We start from the raw sequence: 24100 nt of genomic DNA on the forward strand, positions 1-24100 counted from the left end.
AAAAATCATACAAGATGCATAAAGTGTATGATGAGAAAGAGAGATGGGTCTGTTGTATAGTGAAATTTAATGATACCTGAGTGACAATACTGGAACCACCACCCCCACTACCCAATGTAAAGAGACATAGAGTAAGACTTCCCCTAGGTTGAGTTGAGATTTCTGGGTGAAAAGGATAAGCAGTACTGGAAATTAAAGGGCTCTTATGAGTTACTCTTCTGAAATTGATGACAGGAGAATCTGCAATAATGAGATCACAGTTTCATCGAAGTATTATATACATGCAAAATTGTGTGTATTATCCCTCCCTCTTGATACAAAGGACCACCTCCTTTTCTGACCACCCATGCTCTTAATAATTCTTTAATAATAATCCTTTCTTCCTCTAGTTTTTTTAATGATCTTCATCATGTCCCTCCTTTACTCTTTAGCTGTTGTACTTGTATTCATGTAATTAACACGTCATTTAAGGAGAGAGGAAACAACAGAAGTATTCAGAAGAAGCAGAGAAAGTAAATATTCTCAGGCACCCAAGAGCAGTTCATTATACCAAGTAGGAAATTAATTTAACTCTCAGTTTTGTGGCAATTAAAGCAAAAAAAGAATGTTATGTTGCATCATTTCATAGTTGGACAAAACTCAACCTTCAGGGAGCATCTTTTCCTAAAATTCAACTGGGAATCAGTGTGACATAGCGGATAAAGATCTAGCCAAGGGTAGAAAAATCTTGGCTTAAGTCCTGCCTCTGACACATAGCAGCTCTATGACCCTAGTCAAGCCACTTAACTTTTTCCACAACCTAGAGAACTCTAAAATAATAAGGTACAGAGAAAGTGCCGCCCTGCATTAATAGAGGGAGTTTCTCCACATGGGAGTTCCCTATACCAGTAAAATAATGAATTGGTCTTAATTTCTAATTTTAAGGCAGACGCATAAGAACGATGTAGATGTAAAGATAAATACACATGAGAATAGATCCATACAAGAAAGGAAGAAACTTCAAGGAGCACAGTCCTCGAAGTAGAGATGAGAGTTGTCCATGAAAAAAGCAGATCTTGTAAAGTCAGCTGAACAGCCTGCTCAGTACAAACACTACATCCAAGGGGAGCTCCAGAAACACTCTAGGAAGATACCAAAGATTTGCAAACCCTAAGAGGGGTGGAAAACCTGTGGCCTCAAGGTCACACGTGGCCCTCTAGGCCCTTGGGTACAGCCTTTTGACTGAGACAAATTTTATAGGACAAATCCTTTTATTAAGGAAATTGATTCTGTGAAGTTTGGATTCAGTCAAAGAGCCACACTTGAAGACCTAGAGGGCCACACGTGGCCTTAAGGCTTCAGATTCCCCACCCCAGTCTATACTATCAGTAGATATGAATTGGCTTTGCTCATGTGTATCCTTCACGTGTGTCTCGCTACCATATTATTCTAAGTCTGAACTCACTCTGTCCATAAGATATGTGTGTATTTATCAGTGCATCTCAGATTTATGGAGGAAAATGTTTTGTAACTACCATTTGTACATTGCTGTCTTAGTAAATATCTTTTCCAAGAGCTGACTACAATTAGATATGATCTAATATGCTAATGAAAGCACACCTGTAGGGTCTCATGAGATACACTGTTAAAAGGGTGACTGCAAAAGTTACCCCTAAAGCTCCAAGAATAGTTATCGTCCCTAGAGAACTGCACCATAAATTAGAGGGAAAATTGGGAAAGTATCCCAGAAGAGTTACTTCTCTCATTGGTGAGTTCTTCCTGGGCCCTCTTTTGGGAGGAGGGGCACAGGCTAGTCATCCTTTATTTCCTTCCCAACTGTGCTGCTGATTCTCCTGACTTCACCACTATGCCCCCAAGTAGGTATTTTTTATGTGTTGTCTTCCTCAAATGGAATGTAAACATCATGAGGAGAGAAACTGTCTTTTGGTTTGTATTTGTATCACTAGCACTTAGCACATGGTAAGCAATTAAACTTACAGTTTTACAGGTCTGGGCTGGACTTGCCTCCCTCAAATTAGGGAACTGGATTCCCAAATGGAGGCTGACTACTTTTCCCTCAGAGTTCTAGAGGTAACGCCTGAGAGTTTGGATTTCTAATATTGTGGCTCATAAGTCCCCATCAGTATGCTGTCTATTGACTATCAGTCAGACTTAGTTATTTGTTAGAAAGGTTATTAATGGGGCGGCTAGGTGGCACAGCGAATAGAGCACTCGCCCTGGAGTCAGGAGGACTTGAATTCAAATCCGGCCTCAGACATTTAACCCTTACTAGCCATGTGACCTTGGGCAAGTCACTTAACCCCAACTGCCCTGCCTCGGCCCTCCCCCCCGAAAAAAAAAAAGCAAAACTAAACAAAAGAAAGGCTATTAACTCTGGTTATAGAGCAAATATGATTGTTAAAAATAAAAAAAAAAAACCCAATCCCTCTCCCCCAAATGAGGGGGCACACTCTTCCCTTACTCCCACAATGATCCAGGTGGACAGGAGCTCAAATTTAAAAAGTAATGAGTACATATATAGAAAACAGACAAAGCAAAAGGGTAATTCAGTTCTGGGACACTAGTAATCCCTTTTGTCCTTTATAGAATCCTCATGAATTTTCTTTTAAACAGAGCTTTTCTGGGTACTGGCTCATTTGTAGAGTCCCTAGATTTAACCTCTTCTTGCCCTGAGTCCTTTATGCTTTTTTGGTGTCTAATCTGTCCTCAGCTTATCTCTTAATTCTCAAGGCTGAGGCTGCCATGGATCACTGCTCCAGGAACACTGATACAACCTCTGATGGATTCTTTGACCAAAAACAATGAAAATTACAGATATTCTGACATTTAAAAGTAAACAAGGCCATCACCTAGTTAAGGGTGGGTAGAGGGAAAAGGGTGAGGAGGAAGATTAAAAACAAGAACAAAACAGTTTTTCTGTCCCCAAAGTCACCTCCATATTAGTACTCTGCTAGATTTGACTGGCACTCAACTGGCTTATTGCTGGAATTCAAAGTTCAAAAACTACCTGACTATACCATACATAGGCATGAGAGTGTAAAAGTTGTGTCAGATTCTTTCAGCCAATAAAAAGATTTTTCATGCATCACATCATCTTCTTCCATACCAAAACCCTATAATTCTTTTTTTATTAATTTGTTTATTTCCTTTTAGTTTACAGGATTCAATTCCACAATTCCTTGAGTTTCACATTTTATCCCCCTCCCTCCCCTCCCCACCATGGTGGCTTATAGTCAAGTATAGGATCTGTAAATACTTTCACATTATACATTAGTCAGGTTATAAGGACGGATTGTACCATCTGGAATGAAAAATGGTAAAGAGGACATAAAACCAAATAAGAGAAGGAAAAAGATCAGGTATTTTGCTTCCACCTGGATATAATATTAGTTCTTTCTAGTTCTTTTTTCTGGATGCACATATTTCTCTCCATCATGAGTCTTTTGGGATTGACTTATATCACTGTATTGCTGAAAAGAGTCCAGTCTATCAAAGTATGTCATCACACATTGTAATCTTTTGTGTCTGTAATTGTGTACAAATTTATCCTGGTTCTACTCTTCTCACTCAGCATCAGTTCTTTTAAGCTTCTCCAGGTAAATATGAAGACCATCTGCTCCTCGTTTCTTATAGCACAATAGTATTCCATAACATGCATATACCATAACTTGTTCAGCCATTCCCCAATTGATGGGCACCCCCTTAATTTCCAATTCTTTGCTACCACAAAAAGAGCTGCTATAAACATTTTTGTACATATGGGTCTTTCTCCCATTTCTATGATCTCTTTGGGATATAACCCTAGGAGTGGTGTTGCTGGATCAAAGGGTATGAAAGTATTTATAGCCCTTTGGGCATAATTCCAGATTGCTCTCCAGAAAGGCTGGATCAGTTCACAACTCCACCAGCAATGCATTAGTGTTCCAATTTGCCCACATAAAACCCTATAATTCTTGTAAGTCAATCATTCCAACTTAGTTTGATTGATTAATCTACTGAATCCATATATCTGGGCCTTCTGTGTTTAACTGGTGTGGGACTGGACCCCCATCCTTAAACTAACATCAGAGGATAATAGATTTCTAAGGATCTTAGAAATTGCTTATTAATATTCACCCACTTAAAACCAAAAATTAACTCTGCGCTCATGAAACATCATAGTCTCATAGTCTTTGGGATGTACAGTTGAGAAAACTAAAGACCATAAAAATTAAATAATTTGCCTGAAGTCACTCAGGTTGCAAATGGCAGATATAGGTTTTTGAACCTGAATTCAATTCTACCTCATACCATGCTTCCAATCTCTTCCAACCCTAAAATTATGTTTAGACAATTTGGCGAGGGGGGAGCAGGGTATTTGTATTTTAAAAGTTAATAACTTTAAATATATAAAAAAGTAAACCAATAATTTTTTAAATTGTCTAATTCTAGCTTATTATATACTGCATGGTCAAAAGATAATACTTAGGCTAACAGAGGCTGAAACAATTTATTTTTCATTCAGTTCACAGTTGCCTTCCCATGGTATAAAGAGCTAACATTGGACAGTAGAATTTTCCATCAAAAGAATTCTCCTATGGGATTGGGACCCAGGATCACTCCAAAGGCAAGGAGGCAAAGTTATAGATCCCTCAGGTGCTCTCCCTGGATGTCTGCACTGAGTGAGGGCAAAAAAGACAAGGTGATGGATGCATACCATAGCCAGTCAGCAAAGCAGCCGTAAATCTACTCAGAAGAACTTTGGGAGATTACAAAGTGATGTAATGGCAAACAAAGTTGTACTTGGCTGCCTTTTTTTAGCTATTCAAGGGCCTTTGAGCCTTACCTTTGGTTGTATCAAGAAGCTCTGTTGGAAACAGTATACATTGTTTCCCCCTTAATAGGCCTAAGGGAGTCTGAAGACTTTTTCTGCCTCCTAACTGTGGGGATGGCTAGGGGGCACAGTGAATAGACCACTGGTCCTGGAGTCAGGAGGACCTGAGTTCAAATCCACACTCAGAAATTTAACACTGACTGGCCATGTGACCTTGGGAGAGTCATTTAATCCCAATTGCCCTGCCTTCCCCCCTTGAAAACAAAATAAAACAAAACAAAAAATTAGAAAAAAAGAGGCCTAACTGAAATCACATGGAACCCATGGTGGGAGGAGCTTGCTGAAAGAGCAAAATAGAAAGGGTGGAACAGAAAGGAACAGAGCTGGAAGCAAGTAGAGCTAAGAGAGTATGTGTGTGATGTTGGCACTCTGTTGTTCTGTCTGAGTTGATGTTACTTTGTCAGATAAAAGAATTCTGTCTCTCTCTTTTTTTTAAGCAATTGGGGTTAAGTAACTTGCTCAAGGTTACGTGGCCAGGTGTTTCTGGGTGGATGCTAAGCATCTGAACCCAGATTCGATCCCCCAGGTCATCCCGACACTGGGGCTGGTGCTCTTACTCACTGTGCTACCTGGCCCCCCCCCAATTTTGTATGTGTGTGTGTGTGTTTGGAGGGCAATTGGGGTTAAGTAACTTGCCCAAGGTTACACGGCTAGTTTTTTTGTGTGGGTGTTAAGTGTCTGAGGCCGGAACTGAACTCGGGTCCTCCTGACTCTGGGGCTGACACTTTACTCACTGCGCCACCCAGCCGCCCCATTCTGTCTCTTGTAAGAGGACTTTACTGTTGCTACAGAAGTCCTGAAAGAGGACTTTACTGTTGATTTGTATTTGATTTCCCAGGCAGAAGCCTGGTCTGTTAATTTGTGTTACTTTGTCAGACAGAAAGTGAATTGAGATGATAGTGCTGGTAATGTGTATAAATATTATTGTAGCTCTGTCAAGCTTAATATGTGTAAATATTGTTGTAGCTTTGTTAAGCTTTGTCTTCTAGAAACAGAAATTGTGAAAGGCTTGTAGTGGAGTAGTCCCTATGAATTAAGATATAAAACAGGATCCAAGAGCTGCCTACATGTGAATTCACACAAGAGTTGGGAGTGGGAGACCCCTGGAAGAGAGGAGGGGTTTGGAAGCCAGCCTTGAGTCAAGATGAAAGAAGACTTTATTGGGGTACTCTGCATTGCCTGATGAGATTGTGATTTAGTGTGACCTAGGGGTGAATAGTGTTTGTGCTTTCTGCTACCCCTTAAGGATGATTGGAAGCAAGCCTGGAGTCAAGATGAAAGAGGACTTTACTTGAATACTGTGTATTGATTGAGGAGATTGTGATTTACTGAATGATACCTTTTGTTTAAGACTATGTGGCCACCTTAGTAATAAGTTGTTATGTTATATTGTTGTGAATGTTTCTTGAATGTTTTGCTTTAGTTTATTGCTGAAGAGAGAGTTCACTATACTATGGGATCAGATTCTTTAAAGTTATTCACAGCAGTGGTCCTCAGGAGAGCTGCTTGTGATTGACTTTACAAGTTACCAAGGAGTTAATGTTAGTAGGTCCACTATGCCATCACAAGGGTTTGGGGACAGGTGGTTAGAAAGGTATTTGTCTATATGAGAAAAAAATGGAGAAAATTAACACTGCACCTCTCTGTCACTTATCTAATCATCTAAGACTCTTGGTTACTACATGAGGCAGGCTTCAGGAACTCAGAATGGTAATTGACAGGCAGGCTTAATTAGCCATTCTGTTTTTGTTCTATAATATTTGCCAGTAATATTCATTCAACAACACCCTGCTGACTGTGATAATATTGGTATGTTAATTCTATTATGATTAAGCTTTAGCAGCCCCCAAACTCTCCAAACAAAATGAGTGATATATTTTCACTTAGATAAAGAAATCTTTCAATTCCAGTGAAGTTTGTCACCGGCTCCAAAAAAAAAAAAAAAAGGTCTTCTTAATCCGTGAAATTACACCTGTCACAGTAATTTAACTTTATCACCACAACTTTGTGAACCATGTTAAAATATCCAAAATACAAAAGCCATGTCTCTCAAGCTAATTAACAGGGCCACCTTTACATTTGTGAGATCGGTGACTGATTTTTAAGAGTAATTAAACAATATGCAAATGAGATAGAATATTCATACATTCAAGCAGTTCCAGAGGCAAGACTCCTGGTGGTAATATTTGAACATGCCCCATTCTGTATTCAATACTAATTTTCTTTTTTTTTTTTTAAGCAATTGGGGTTAAGTAACTTGCTCAAGGTTACACGGCCAGTTATTTTGTGTGGGTTCTAAGTATCTGAGGCCAGATCTGATCCTGGGTCTCCCAACTCCAGGGTCGGTGCTCTTACTCACTGCACCACCTGGCCGCCCCTCAATCCTAATTTTCTGAAAGCACCAATCAAAGTGAAACCCAAACTACCATTTCACCCAAAGAATCCAGAGCTACATTTTTTCATTTCACTTCTTCCAAAGAAAAGAATAAACATTAGGGGGCAAACAGGAGGAGAAGAGAATGATAACTGCATGCTGAAGGGAAAAGGATCTTAGTTTTCAAAATTGTTAAACAGGTTTTGATTCACCAAAAGGTAACATTAATTGGTGGCCAATTGGGGTTGCAGAGAAGAGGTGAACGAATGTTGTCCCTTCTGTTGAGTGTTTTCTGAATTGGTAGATTTAGTCCTTTTTCTTGCTTGGTTTTGATGTTCTTTGTGTTACAGAAGAGAGAGATATGTGGTGTAAGACAGAGAGCTTCCTTGGAAGATACTCATTGATGTTCAAAAATTCATCAATAAAACTTTTTTTTCAAAAGATAGCTTCCAACTCTAAAGTACCTTTTTTTCAGCCAGGAGAGGATGTTGTGCCTCATCTAACTGCAACCTTCAGTCACCATGTTAGATCTATATATGAGGAGACAGGATTTTTTTCCCTCAAAATGCTCTAAGTTCCTAGTAATTTTGTCCTTGTTTGTAGTTATGCTGTGGTTTGTGATTAAGCTCATAGTTAGAAAACAAACAAACAAATGTCTCTAACAACAACCTTGGTTAGAGAAGGGGTTGGGTTGAGATCTCAGTCCTGAATTAGGAAAGGTGTCTCACAGAGCTGTCCTGTATCTTCATGTCACAAGCAAAGAAACACCAAGACACACATGGATAGAATTCAACCACAAGTGTTCATGAGAGATAAGATTAGATCTATCAAATGTAATCTTTAATAGAATAAAAATAAAAGGACATTTAGAAGCAGGTTCCTGTCACAGCCATCTACCTGTACACATTTTGTTTGTATACAGCTGTTGGCGTGTTGCCTTTCCCCACTGGATTAGGACTGTCTTGAGAGCAGGGATTATTTTTTGTCAGTTTGTTTTTATCCCCAGCACTTGACCCACTGCCTGGTACATGGCAGACAATTAATAAAAGTTTAATGATCAATTAATTAACTGACCAAAGTAAGTCAAGGACTGGAGAAAGACCAGTAATTCTTCAGATCACTTTTTCTCTCACCACTATAGATGTGAATGATCATTAAAAACCAAACCAAATTCAACCAAACAAAAAGCCCACCAGTCATGTATGTCGCTCCTTGTCTGTTTAGATTTCACCTCTCATGGTCTTTGCTGGAGGCTTAGATTTGAAGAAGGGAACCGCGGATATTGTTACCACTGACCACCATGGTCATGTTACTGTTCCATCTGTTACAGAGAGGACTCTCTACCACCTCCCTCTTCAACTTCTCTCTTAAGATACTTAAAACCTCCTACTCTATGGGGGAGGGAACTGCTCTCCAATTCTTTTCTTATGTTAGATTATTCTCTTGCCAAGCTTGGCTCTTTGCAGCTAGCCCAAGCTTTGATAGATGGTTGTTATATATTTTATCAATTTTTAAAAAATATAACCTTCACTTCTGAATATATCCCTCCCCACCTACCCTCAGCAAGCTATGTCTTATAAGAAATAACTGGCAGAGAGAAAAGAGAATAATTCAGCAAAAGTAATCAATACATCATATCTTCTATAATAATGCAAAAACTGGAGTTAAATCAAATTTTTCTTCAAATATATATGTAGGTATATATATGTATGTATGTGTGTATTAATTATACACATTAGTCACATCTCACCAATAATCCCACTCTGGTATTTTCCCTTTAAAATATAATTAAGCAAAATTGCTAATAGAATGTGTCAGTTTCTATTTTGGCAATATCATTTAACACATTAATATCATTAATTAACTGGAAGGAAGTTTTCTTTAACTTTAATAATTTGGAGCCAACATCATCCAATTGCATTTGACCTGAGTTTTATTGCATCTTAGTCTTATATTAATTTACATTTTTACACTTGTGTTTAGTGTTCTTTTGGCTTAGCTTTCTTATCTCTGGGTCAGTTCATAAAAGTTTTCTCAAGCTTCATTGAATTTTCCATATATGTTCTTCCTTCCTGAACAATAATATCCAATTACATTCATAAAACACAATTTGTTCAGGCATTACCCAATCAAAGGACGTATAATGTGTGTTGATCTTTCTCTTTTCCCATGAAATATTTTTTTTTTGCCTTTTGGAGGGCAATTGGAGTTAAGTAACTTGCCCAAGGTTACATGGCTAGTTTTGTGTATGTGTGTGTGTGTGTGTGTGTTAAGTGTCTGAGGCCGGAACTGAACTCGGGTCCTCCTGACCGGGGCCAGCGCTTTACTCACTGTGCCACCTAGCCGCCCCTCCATGATATCTATTTTAAAAGGAAAAAAGAAAAATGCATTTTCTCAAACAATGCCAAGAGATGAAAATAACTGACATCATACTCTGCAGTGAATAAGGAAGTCAAAGACTCCCTCTTTTAATTTTAAAAAGAGAATATAATCTAGAAATCCAAATGAAAACAATTTTGAGGTACTACCACATACCTATTAGATTGAGCAATAGGACTGGAAAGGAAAATGATAACTATTGAAGGGGATATGGGGAAAAGGAGACACTAGTATGCATTGTTGGTAGAGTTGTGGGCTAATTCAATCATTCTGTAGAGCAATTTGGAACCATGCCCAAAGGGCCATAAAACCATGCATCCCCTTTGACCTAGCAATAGTACTACTAGCTCTGTATCCCCAAAGAGATAAAAAAACAAAACAAAACAAAAAAGGACCTTATATTATATATAGCAGTTCTTTTCTGGGAGTAAATAATTGGAAATTGAGGAGATGCCCATTAATTGGGGAATGGCTATGCAAATTGTGCTATGTGGTTGTCATGGAATACTATTGTGCTATAAGAAATGATGCACAGGAAGCTCTCAGAAAAACCTGGAAAGATTTATATGAGCTGATGCAAAGTGAAATGTACAATGTACAAAATAATAGCAATATTGTAAGATCTGTGAATCACTTAGCTATTCTCAGAAAAATAATAATCCAAGACAACTCAGAAAGACTTATGAAGAAAAATGCTATCCATCTCCAGAGAAAGAACTGATGGTGTCTGAATACAGATTGAAGCATACTTTTTTACTTTATTTTTCTTGATGTCTTTTTTGTTGGTCTGTTTTCTTTCACAACATGACTAATAAGGCAATGTTTTGCATGACTACACATGTATAACCTAAATCAAATTCTTTTCCTTTTCAATGGGGAGTAGGGAGGGAGGCAAGGAGAGAATTTGGAACTCAAAGTTTTAGAAATGAATGCTAAAAATTGTTTTTACATGTAACGGGGGTGGGGGAGTGGGAGGGGAAAATAAAATACTAAATAAAAAAATAAATGAGAGTATAATCTGAGGATATCCAGGTGGTTAGAAGCAATAATATTATTGTCTATTCAGGGACAATGCCATTAAAATAAAGTCTTGTTAAGCCTAGAGGGAACCAAATTAAAAAGACAAGAACATCCTAGCAACAAAGGACATTTGTCTGGGGAGTTTGAAGACAGTTACAATGAATTCAAATAAGTGTCAGAGCTCTCAACAGAAACACTCATTTCTTAAGTATGTATAACCTACCACTGGTGACTCTCCTTCCTTTTCTTCAGACCTGACTAGGAAGGAAGGGACATCATGCATGGTCTGAAATTTGACAAGAAAAAGAAACAATGATGCTTATAAATGTCCTAAGCCCTCTCCTCAAGACTTTAATGTAAATGATAAGATACCTCATATCAGAAATAGAGAAGGAGCAAAGGTCAGGGAATAATAGACTTCACAGTGAAAGGGATCTCAGAGGTCATGAAGTTCAACCCCTTCATTTTATACATGAGGAAAATGAGTCCCAAAAAGGGTAAGTAATTTTGCCAGGACCACATAGCTAATAAGTTGTCTGAGACAGAATTTGAAGACAAGTCTGCCCGACTACTACGCTAACATTTTACAGTCTATACACTATTCCACAGTGCCTCTAAGAAGACAGGTGAATATATCAGGTGGATTCCTCCTCCCTTACCCCCAAATTACCCTTCTTCTCAAAAGAAACATGTCTTCCTCAGTAAAAATATTGGAAGTGACAAATAACACCAGTCTACATAATGCTTTAAGAGTTTTAAATTTCTTGGGGTGGGTAGGTGGCACAGTGAATAGATAACTGGCCCTGTAGTCAGGAGAACCTGAGTTCAAATGTGGCCTCAGACACTTAACACAAATATAGCCTTGTGACCTTGGGCAAGTCATTTAACCCCAATTGCCCTGCTTCCCCCCTCCTAAAAGGAAAAAAAATGTTTTAAATTTCTTTTCTCACCCCAGCTCAGAACAGTGAGCACTTCAAGATATATTATTTTCATTTTACAAATGAGGCAATTGAGGTCCAGAGAGAGGAAATGCCTTGCTGAGACCTAAAATTAGCATATGGAAAATACATGAATTGAACTCAGATCTTCTGAGTCTAAATCCCAAATCCTTCCACTAAACCATATATCCCAAATATATTCCTGATGTTACTTCTCTCCCTGTGAGTACTTAAAAGGGCATGGAGTTATTTATCAGGTAAATTCATCCAACATTTATTGGGCATCAGGCATTATTCTAGGCACCAGGGCCATAAAGATACAAAACCAAAAAGTGGAATACAAAACAAAACAACAGTCTCCGCTCCAAGAATTTGCAAGAAACAAGACAAATACATAAATAATTATGATACAAAGTAGAATGATGTTGGGAAGCTAGGAGGCACAGAGTGCCAGGCCTGGAGTCAGGAAGATCTGAATTCAAATGTGACCTCAGATACTTCCTAGTTGTGTGACCCTAAGCAAGTCATTTAACACTTTTTGCCTCAGCTTCCTCATCTATAAAATGAGCTGGAGAAGGAAATAGCAAACCACTTTAGTTTCTTTTCCAAGACCCAAATGGAGTCATAGAGAGTGGGATGTGACTGAAAAATTACTGAAAAGCAGAATGATGTTGGAAGAGGTGAGAACTTCAAAGAGAGATGATAATTTACTTTTATTGTTTTGTTTTTTGGAGGGGGAGGGCAGGGCAATTGGGGTTAAGTGACTTGTCCGAGGTCTCATGGCTAGTAATTTTCAAGTGTCTGAGGCCAGACTTGAACTCAAGACCTCCTGACTCCACAGGCAGTGCTCTATTCACTGCTCCTAAGAGATGATAATAATTTAAAGAGGAGAGATACCATATTCAGGAGGGGAGATAAGAGAAGGTTCCATGGAAGACATCTGAGGAAAAGACACCAAGAAAAAAAGATGTAAACTGGCAGAAATATTGAGGGATGGTGCTCTAAGCACAAGAAATGATTTCAGCCAATGCATGGTAACTGGAGAGGGTAGGTCAAGCTATAGAAAGGATGAATAGTACAATTTAATTGAGGCATAGAGTCCCTGTTGGAAGAGGTGAGATCAGGTTGAAAAGGCAGACATTCTTAATCTGGAATGCCAAATTAAGGAGTTTAGATTTTATCCCATGGGCAATGGGGTGCTACTGAAGGGAGAAATTTTATTTCAAATATATAGTAATGGGTCCCAAACACTGAGGACAGAAACACTGCCTCGAATTCCCTAAGCAGAAGAAATAATAGGAAATTCTGTTCCTCTCTATTTTTCTACCTTTGCAGTGGTTGGGAACAAGGGCATTTTTGATACAACTTTAGGAATTGTTGATTTAAGGATGTCTAGAAGGTTTTGAAGAATGAGTCTTTCTCAAAATTCCTATGAGGAAGAATAAAATAGTAATCAAAATGTTCTCATATTTTTTCAGATATTTAGTCTTATATGTAAGTCTTTGGTGTGTGATAAAACTGACCTCCCACCCTGAGTAGAATGCATTCTCCCTATGTGTAAGGAGCACTTAATTTTTATCCTTGTATCCTTGGTGCCTAACATGCTATCTTGAATGTTGTAGGCATTTAATTAACATCTATTACACTTAATCATATCCCCTATCAGACTAAGTATTTCACATCTATGGGTTCAAGGTCATTGTTGGTAGTGGAAGGCATAGAGGCAGGTACTGTGAGAGTAGTTTCTTTCACTCTCCTCCCAAATTTTGTTTTTGCTATATTATTTGATTTACCTATTCTGCCCCCTCCCACTTCCAGGGGAACATAAAGTGCTTGGGAGCAGGGAATTCTTCAGTTTTTGGTCCTGTGTGGGATAGAAACCACTGCCAGATCTTCAAAATCAGAATCTGAGTTGGAGATCAGAAAAAGGTCTTTATTCTTTCTCATGAGAAAGGACACAGGACTGGTAGCTCATGGGGTGTCAGCCAGGGAGTGCAAATTGTGGAAGTTTGCTGGTTTCTGAATTCCTAATCCTAACCCAGCCCACTCCCCTGTCCAGTCTCACCATTGGTTGGTGAAGTGGGCTCACAATCTCAAACTAATCTGGCGAAAAGCAATCTCAATCCTTCTTTACCATAATTATTCGTGAATTAGCATCCTATCAGAGGATGGTGTTTTCCATTCCCTCAATATGCACCAAATCTGGAGACAGCCAATGAGAGTTATAGTTGACAATCCTTTATTATCATAATTATTCATTTAACCCTTCTACCCAATCAGAAGGAAACATCCTTCTATCTCTTACTTGTGCATATCTACACACCAATTTTGTGGGGGGGGAGGGGGGGAGGAACCAATGGGAAGAAGGCTAGTGTTGTTTCCTTTAAGTTTCATTACCTCCTCCTGGAATCTGTGGAAATTTAACCCTTTGCTATTTCTCACAATCCTTTTGTCCATAATACAGACTCAGATATGGAGCTAAAAGGGATCTCTAAGATCATCTCATCTAATCCTTTCATTTTACAGATGAGAAAACAGAGACTCAAAGAGGTTGCCCACTTCCATGATCATCTTGGTGTTGGTGTTGCTGAGTTGTTTCAGTCATTTCCAACTCTTCCTGACCCCATTTCTTAGCAAAGATACTAAAGTGCTTCGCCATTTTCTTCTCCAGTTCATTTTATAGATGATGAAACTAAGGAAAACAGGGTTAAGGGACTGTAATGGAAATGCAGAATTAAAGATCTTCCCTGCCCCTAGGCTAAAGTGCACCTGGAGTCTGGGGTGGGAGGCTTGTTTTTCAGTAGATACTTTTTGATTGGCCAGTGGGTCAATAAGGTTGTTACATTCTCTGAGCCAGGAGAAGGCTATATAAGCCCTGATGAGTAGCTTTGTTTTGGGACTCACTTTGAGAAGTGTTCTGTGATTTGATCTGAATTCTGGGAAGCCGTTGTTGAGAGTCCCCCGGCTTTAAAAATCCCAGATGCTGATTTGGTATGGATGTAATGGTTGGACAGTTTGGAAAGCTGTCTACTTGATCTGTTTCTGTCTTGATAATTCTGCCTGTATACTTTGAAGTTCGGGGTGCTGACCATTTTCCCCTGAACAAGGTAAATGATATATGTCTGACTGATTAAAGTAAGCTTGTTAACCCATTTTGAGTTGATTTCCTTTAACAATGCAGATCCAAGAACCTGTGTGGTAGCTGCAAACCCTGAGGCCGCACTTGGGGTGCTTGCCGCTACAGGGACTTACCCAGGGTCACAAAGCTAGGAAGTGTCTGAGGCTGGATTTGAAATCAGGGAGATGGGTCCTTCCAAGCCCAATGATCATGAGCTATGACGTTACCTGATCTGATTGAGCTTTTGATCATTTTACTTTTCCCTCTGCCTACCATCTCTAATCCTGTTTTCCATTCCCACCCTGACCTTCCATTCTTTCCACCCCTCATCAGTTCTCCCTCAGACCAGCTCCCCTGCACAAGTACCCTCCCTTTCTTTTAGAATTTAGCACATAGTAAGCCCTTAAATACTTATCGATCGTAACTCAACTATTCGGTATACCAGTTCAGCTCTATACAGAAGCTCTCTCCTAAATTCCAGCTCCTTGCTTCCTTATTCTATTGCTAATCATGTCTTGCCAAACCTCGACCTTTGATTATTCTCACCATCTGCTACTTTGCTGCCTCTTCTCATACTATTAAACAGAACTGGAGAAAATTGTGAAACCACTCTGGACGGATCAACTACAAATTTATGTTGTACGATCTCAATTGGGTCCACACTGCAGCAAGGCAACCCTTTAATGACTCCCCAACTGACTGACTATCCCATTCACCACAATCTCTTCCTGTCTTCCGCTTGTTTCCCTACTGCCTATAGACACACGTGTCTTCACCATTTTTTTTAAATTAAAAAAACAAACACAAAACCTTGACAACCCTCTTTGCTAGCCATCATTCTATATCTCACCCCTTTTGTGGCTAAATTTTAGAGAAAACTATCTATTATTGACGAGGTATGGGCTCTGGAAGCCCCCTAGAGATCTCCTTCAGTCCTTGACGTACAGGCTCTGGGAACCTCCCTTGGACTCTTGATTAAATTGTCTCATTTGATGAGGCTTTGCATGAGGCAATAAGCCTTACACTGTGGCTGGGCCCAGACCTCTAGCCTAGTTACTAACTGCTAACTACTAGCCTAGTTACTAGCCTAGCCCTCCTTTGTTCATCTACTTCCCACCCTGGAGCCTATCAAAATATCAATACACCCTTGAACTGGCCTAGCCCACCAATGTCTGTAGCTTCAGCTACCTCCCACCCTCAATCACTCATTGACCTCATTAACTCCTCCTGAAGACCCTCCCCAAACTCCTCCTCTAGACCACCCTTCGATTCCTCCCACAACCTTATGTATATAAGACCCATGAGAGCGCCATAGAATAGTGAGAGTGCTGTGAGAGTGCCATAGAATGACCTAGCACAGACTTAATCTGTGTTTAATGCAAGCTAACTTTTAATAAATTTTACTTTTCTTTGGCTGAGAAGACTCGAGTCGAATTCATTCGACAGGACCCAGCGTGTTGATATTTTGGGTCTCCAGAGCAACCCTAACCCTCTTGTAACCTTTTCATTATCAATACCTTCCCTTCTTCTCCTCTTACTCCCCCCTAATCCTTCTGCAATCTGTCTTTGGGCCTCATCATTCAACTGAAAGTACTCTCTCAGATATTATCAATGATCTCTTAATTGCCAGATCTAGTGGCATCTTTTCAACCCTTATCCTTTTTGACCTCTCTAAAACCACTGATCCTGTATGTCACCCTTTTTCTCTTGGATACTCTTGCCCTCTCTGGGTTTTCATGATACTCCTTTCTCGTGGTTCTCCTTCTCCATGTTCTCAATCTCATTTGCTGGATCTTAGCCCAGGTCATTCTCACTAAATGTGAGTGCCTTCCAATGTTCTCTCCTTGACTATCTTTTTCCCTTACATTTTTTCAAATATCTTGATTGACACAACCTCCATTAGCCTGCTCTCCCCTTTGACTGGAGGGTAGAGTATGAATTCTTCCCAATGCCTTCCTTTATAGAGGGCAGAAACCAGACTCAGCTCATTCCATTTTGTATCTGTTGCTCTGGCTGGCTTTACCTCAGTAGCACAAGATCCCTGTCCCCATCTGCCTCTGGTGTCCCCCATTCTCCCCCTCTCTTTCCTTCCTCCTTTTGTGTATTGTCTCCTCCCCCACCCATTATATTGTAAGCTCCTTGAGGGCAGGGACTCCCTTTTTTATTAACTGTATTCCTTGCTCTTAGGATAGTGCCTAATACATAGTAGGTGCTTAATGTATATTGGATTGGATTGGATTGGATTATACACATAGTTGTTTGCATGTTATCTCCTCCATTTGTGTGGCAATCAAAAAGATTCTAGAGACATTGCTTCTGGGTAATTCAATCATTTTATTAATAAGGAAGCAGGTTATTAATAAAAGAATGGTCATTTGGCCATCTCTCTCGAACCAAAGACAATCATGGCAACAGGCTGACAGTTTATATACCCTTTGAAGCAATGAGGGGCTTTGATTGATATTATGTGACCCTTAAACAGAGAAATTATCTCTACTCAGACCACAGCAGCCTTTGGCTATCTAGACAAAGGGTCTGTCTTCAACCGAGCTTGAAGAGAACACAATGGGCTCCCCCATCCTAGATTAATTCCTTGCAAGGTTGGGTGTGGTCTGACCAAGATCTAGGGGAGTCACATGCAAACTCATTATCAATATCATCCTTCAAGAAAACTGAACTTTTTAAAATGAGGAATTTAGAAAAAGGGGAGACCTCTGAATCACTCTAAGATATGGGTTATTAATAATGATTTCTTTCCTTAGAATGTGAACTCCTCTAGGGCAGTGCTTAGCACAGTGTCTAACACATAGTAGGCACTTAATAAATGCTTGTTGACTGACTCACTGACTCTGACTCAGGAGTCAATATAGAGTTGCATGTGCATAATAAATAGTTAGAAACTATTTGATGAATTGAACATCTAATTATGTATGATATATAATGAAAGGGTTACAGCCTGGCCTGTGGATCATTCCATGGTAGCCAATAGAATGTGAGCTCTTTGAGAGCAGGACCTGCTTTGTCTTTGTCTTTGTGTCTCTTAGGCCAGTGCTGGAGACTCACAGATTAAGAAGCACTAAATGGGTCTCAAATGGAAAAAGCTGAAAAAGCCCTGCCTTAGGCATTAGCACAATGCCTAAAACACGGTAAGTGCTCAATAAATGCATGCTGACTGATTTGTTGATTAATAGAAGAAACCTTGTATTTGGAATCAGGGTTCAACTCCCTGCTTGAGTTCCATCTCCACAGCATACAATGTGGATGAACTTGGCAAATCACTGACTCTCAGGTTCTTCCTGTCTAAAATAAAGGGGTTTGATTAGATAATCTTTATGAGCCTTTTTCCATCTGTGAATGCACCTCTGTAGATGCTCCTTAAATCTATTCCTTAGTCTGGAAAGTGGGGCTACCCTATCCATGTCAGAGTGATGGGGTATAGGCTTGAACTCTCCTTGAATCTTCTTACTGGATGAGGCATTTGTCTGAGGCCATAAACCTTTCATTTTCACTAGGTCCAAATCTCTGTTATTCTTAACCTTAGCCTAGCCCTCTTGTCCAGCTACTTCCCACCCTTGGTCCTATCAAAATATCTATACCCAAATCTGTTACCCTTAACCTAGCCTAGCCCTCCTATTGTCTGTCATATCCAGGTAGCTTTCAGTTATTTCCCACCCTTAATCCCATTCTTGGAGTCTGAACTCAGTCCCATCAAAATCCTCACTGGACTCCTCCTGAAGACCCTCCCCAAACTCATCCTCTAGAACACCCCTAGATCCCTGCCACAGTCTTTCTATATATAAGATACATCTTGCTTCAGTGAAGGGGCTCAGATTTAATCTAGCTTAGACTCAGTCTCTCTCAGATTGTTCTGGCCTACTTGTCAATACAAGCTTCACAAATGCTTAGGCTCTTTAAGAGTTTACCCAATATAGTAAATCTTTAAGAAACTTTGTTTTACTTTGACTGAGAGAGCTTGAGTTGAATTCATTTGGCAGAACCTGCAGTGTTAGTATTTTGAGGTCTTGACCATCCCTGAACCCCAAACCTCAACAGCTGGTGCTTAATAAATGCATGTTGATTGATGTATTGATTAATAGAAGAAGACTTGTATTTGGAGTCAGTGTCAAGTCCCTGCTTGAGACACATCTCCACTACATACAATGTAGATGAACTTGGCAAATCACTGACTCAGTTCTCTGGCCCTCAGTTTCTTCCTCTTTAAAATAAAGGGCTTTGATTAGATAACCTTTACAAGTTTTTTTTCCATCTCTAAATGCATCTCTATAGATGATCCTCCCATGTCACAGTGATGGGGTGTAGGCTCTGGGAACTCCCTTGAACTCTCCTTGAATCTTCCCACTGGATCTGGCATTCACCTGGGGATATATGCTTTTCATTATCACTTTGTCAAAATCTCTGTTACCTACAGATAGTCTCCAACTACTTCTGACCCTTAATCCCAATCTCTGGGTTCCAGGAGTCTAACCTCTAGGTAACCCAGTCTACTGACCACTCCCATCAAGACCCTCCCTAAACCTCTCCTCCAGTCACCCCAGACTACTAGACCACCCCTAGATCCCTCCTACAGTCTTTCTGTATCTAAAATCCATCTTGCCTCCATGAAGGGGCTGAGATTCAATCTAGCTCAGATTCTATCTGGCCCACTTGTCAATACAAGCCTCACAAATGCTCAGATTCTTTAAGAGTCTAGGCAATGGTGAGATTTCTTAAGAGTCTGGCCAATAGGGAGGATTTTTTAAAAACTTTGTTTTTCTTTGGTTAAAAGAAGGCTTGGGTCCAATTCATTCAGGCAGGACCTGGCATGTCACTATTTTGTGGTTCTGAGCACCCCTTAACCTCAACAAGAGGAAGACAACACTGGTTGATGCTTCAACAACTCTTTATTCCTCTATACTCCCAAGATCTGAAAGAGTTAATTCAGAAAAGAGGATACACCTCAAGGGAAGCCTTTCTAGATTTCAGTGGCCCCTCTCTTCACCCCCTAACTGTTAGTGTTTTCTCCCTCTTCAAACTACCTGGTACTGATTTATTTGTATACATGTTATGTTCTCCCCAGTGGAATATAAGCCTCTTGAGGATAGGAACTATTTTATTTCTGCCTTTGTATCCCTAGCAGCTAGTATAGGACCTGACATATGAAAGACCCTTAATGTATGTATGTTGAATTAAATTGGGTCAATAAACTACACAATTTAATAGCCAGAGGCTGTAGCCATTACTTACAGAAGTGATCACACTCAGGTAATAAGGAAATTAAATCTATCCTGCAAACAAGAATGAAGGGGGGGGATGTGTCTACAATTTGATCCTAGCAACAACAGCATATTATACTCAGAGGATTACTTCATTAGAACTGGAAGGGACCTTAGAAGCCTTCTGATTTAATCGTTTTATTTTATAGAAGGAGAAAACTGAGACCCAAGGAGGTTATATGGCTCACCCTAGGTCATAGAGTTAGGAAGCATCAGAGGCAAGATTTCAACCCAAGAGTTTCCATACCAGTTAGAAGGGACTTCAGAAGTTCTGTAGTCCAACCAATTCATTTTACAAATGTGGAAACTGAGGCTCAGAGTGGTTATGTAACTTGCCCAAGATCTTATACAGATAGGAAATAGCAAAACTGAGATAGGATCTCACACTCCAAATTCAATGCTATTTTCATGAAACTATATTGCTTCCCTTTAGGAATTATCCTTTTCTACTCAACTTTTAAGTAATTTTAGAAGGAAACAGAAAGCAAAAATAAGAAATCCCTGAAATAAAATATCTGGCCAAACAAAAAACTTGATCCATCATCCCAAATGACACATGGAGAGATGGCCATTTCCTCTATGAAGTCTTTCTGATCCTCTCAGTCTGTAATAACCTTCCCTGTCTCCCTTGTCTCACAAAGAATTTTGTTAATAAATGCTCATAGATTGATTTTTGATTGAAGACTCCCTACTTAAACCCATTACTTAGGAGCAAACATATCATTGACAGCCTACGTTGTAATCACAAGACAGGGTTAAACAAAATGCCCCTGGCCCACTCACCATCACTCCTCCCTTTTCTATCACTTATTTGTTCTTCAGGGCCTCCTCAAGGCTAGAGTGACATTATATTTTCCTACCTGCACCATTCCAGGCTCAAGGTCTATTAGAATTCAGGAAGAGAATTACATTGTCTGTGTTGTCTAGAGAAATCTTACCCTGACCTAGGAGATGCAAAAAGCTATTTCTACAATCTCGTTGCATTGACTCCATCTTGGAGACCTTGACTCTGGCAGAGCCTATCTGTTCCCTGTGGAGCCTCACTAGGCATCTGAGATGCAATGAGGTTCATAGGTTCAATCATGGTCAGGCTAGATATCTACTAGGCCCCCTGACAACATCATTTATCAAGTTGCTTCACAGGTAATAGAGATATGGTAGAGTTTTTATTTCTATAGAGAGTTAATCAAAATCCCCTCTCTATTCCCTATGGTAGGTGATAAGTACAGTTCTTGTCAACAAATATTTGCACACAAACAAATTTCACATACCAACTTCAACCACACTGGGAATTCCCAGTGTGAGAACTGTATCTCCTTATGTACATTACAACCCATCCATGACTTAGGTGGTGGAGAATAATATCAATGTAAAAAGAATTGAATTTAGATTCTAAGGACCTGATTTCAAGCCAAGTTCTGCCTTTTACTACCTATGTGCCCTTGGGTAATCATTTAACCTCTCTGGGCCTCAGTTTCCTCCTCTCTAAAATGAGGGGGCTAGAATGAATGACTACCTGAGACACTATTCATTTTAGCACCATGTCTGGCATGTTGTTCAGTCATTTTTCAGGTGTCTGACACTTTGTGACCCATTTGGGGTTTTCTTGGCAAAGAGGCAGGAGTGGTTAACCATTTTCTGCTCCAGCTCATTTTACAAATGAGGGAACTGAGGCAATCAGGATTGAGTAATTTATCTAGGGTCACATAGCTGGTAAGCATCTGAGCTCATAGAAGGCATTTGATAAATGTTTATTGATTGAAACTATGACCTTAAGGAGTTTCCTCTAGGTACATTAGAGATTAATTTAATCACCCAGGGTCATACAAATAGGCTCGTGGAATCAGAGGGTTAGTGCTAGAAGGAATGTTATAAACCATCTAGTCCAAACCCATCCTTTTAAAAATGAGGAAAGTGAGATTAAGTGAATTGTTCCTGATGAAACCGGTAGTAAATGGCAGAACTAGCATTCTGGTAGGTCTTCCTGAATGCAAGGCCAGAACTTTATTCACTGTATTATCAGAGTGATACCAGAAACACAGAGATATTACATAATAATGTGTGGCAGGGTACCATGAAAGATAGAGACCTAACCCAGGAGTCAAGAAGTTCTGAGTTCAAATCACATCTTTGATGCATGAACACTAGGTACTCAATTTCTCAGTGCCTCTGGGTAAATCCTCTATGAATATCATTTGCAAAATAATTGCAAATCTGCATTGATCAATGGAATTTCCCTTACTTAGAGTTCCCTACATGTATGAAATTGAAAGTCTGATTAAAAAAAAAAGTAGCTATGCTTGGCATATATTGTTTTAGTCTATATGACCATATTTAGGAGAGATGCCCAGATACCTTTTAATCTGCCATATGTGAGATGGATTGATAATAAAAGGGTAACCCTGGGACAATATAAAGCCCATTGAACATGAAAGAGTCTTTGGGATTACACATGGCATGGGGCTCTGGCCCAAGAGATAACCTCCATCTTTAAAAAGTCTATTATGAATAATAGCTCACCCTTGCTAAATGAAGGAGATTATCCATTTTATCTCTATGCTTTTGCATTATCACCAGAGGAGAAAAGTATACTTTGATAAAAATGACATTTGGACAGGGTCCAGCAAAGAAATGGGGGGGAAAAAGAGACAACGGAAACATCAGTGGGTTTAAAGGTGCATGATGCCAATTGGGGCTTACCTGTTCTCAGAAGTAGTAGATTTCCTCTGACACACATATTTGCCTGTATAATCCACGCTCTCTTTGACATCCCATAAGTGTGGGTTACTGGCTCGTACACCAATGATATTAACACCTTTCTTTACCTTTGCCCTGTTGGGGAAGAAATAGATATATTTCTGAGATAAGACAGACCTGTGGTTGATAATAATCCATGGAAACTTCTTATGTTGTGATGATATTAAACCTCACCCTATGGATGCAAGACCAACTGAAGCCGGGACCTATAAGGATCAAGCCAAATATTAAAGCTTGGTAAAGTAGAAAGAAGGTTGGATGTGGAGTCCAAGAGCTTTGGCTTAAATCCCGCTGCTGATACTTATTAGTTGTGTGGACCTGGACCAACTACTTACTCTCTCTAAGGCTCAGTTTCCTTATTTATAAAAGGGGGGGTATTTAATTATAATAGCTTGTATTTATATAGTGCATTAAGTTTAAGAAGAGCTGTATAAATATTATCTCATTTGATCCTCACAACAATCCTGGGGTGTAGGTGCTATTATTATTCCTGTTTTACAGATGAACAGACTGAGGCTAAGTGACTTGGCCAGGGTCACACAATAAGAGTCTGAGGCCAGACTTGAATTCAGGTCTTCCTGACTCTAGCCCAGGGTTCTTTTCACCACTGTGCCACCAGTTTCCTCAAGAACAGAGGCAGAAATGTTATTGTTCCCATCTGACAGAAGCAAACCTTAGGACTTAAAGAGTAATATGAATTACTCTAGGTCCCATAGTTAATGAACAGCAGTAGGAATTAGAACTCGGATTTCTTGCTTCCAAGTCCACTGCTCTTCGTACATGTGAGCTCTCCAAATGATAACAGTTTGATTACAGTCAGATTCCCTCAGATAGAATCGTACGATGTTAGAGCTGGAAGGGATCTATCCATCATTCAGACAACTCTTTAATTACACTATCAAGAGGAAGGTGTAGAACATTAAAAAACCCAAATGATTATGCCAGGTACAAGCCCTTCTGCCACCTCAAGAAAAACATTTTTAAAAATAATTTTTAGATGACTTTCTTTTTTTGTATCAAGGATATACTCTTCCCTCCCCAACAAAACCTACCCCTATTAATTCTATTTATGACAAAGAAAAATAATTAAGGAAAATAATCAATACAATGACCACATCTGACAATGTCCATGACATTCTGCCCTTGTGGTGCCTCCTTATAGATGGCTGAGAGAAGGATTCATTATCTGTTACCAAGGACCATCATTTGTTTCTTAATTACTCAGAGTTCTGCTTCCTTTAGAGATGAGAGAGAGAGAGAGACAGAGTGACACAGAGAAAGAGAGAGGAAGGAAGGGAGGAAGGAAGGAAGGGAGGGAGGGAGGAAGGAAGGAAGGAAGGAAGGAAGGAAGGAAGGAAGGAAGGAAGG

General features: G+C 39.6%; 1 protein-coding gene across 1 annotated transcript in view; it reads right to left on the minus strand.

Annotated features, from left to right (window-relative positions):
• LOC138158147 (transmembrane protein 132D-like) overlaps window positions 1-24100 on the minus strand; it is a 983977-nt gene that overhangs the window by 527661 nt on the left and 432216 nt on the right. The window contains exon 3 of the mRNA XM_069084195.1: window positions 22676-22807. Coding sequence (XP_068940296.1) covers window positions 22676-22807 — 132 coding nt within the window. The remainder of the gene's footprint in view (window positions 1-22675; window positions 22808-24100) is intronic.

The sequence above is a fragment of the Petaurus breviceps genome, unplaced genomic scaffold, assembly GCF_028583685.1.
Source record: "Petaurus breviceps papuanus isolate PSGF00001 unplaced genomic scaffold, PetGlider_PUasm1.0 101, whole genome shotgun sequence".
In the NCBI taxonomy this organism is placed as follows: domain Eukaryota; kingdom Metazoa; phylum Chordata; class Mammalia; order Diprotodontia; family Petauridae; genus Petaurus; species Petaurus breviceps.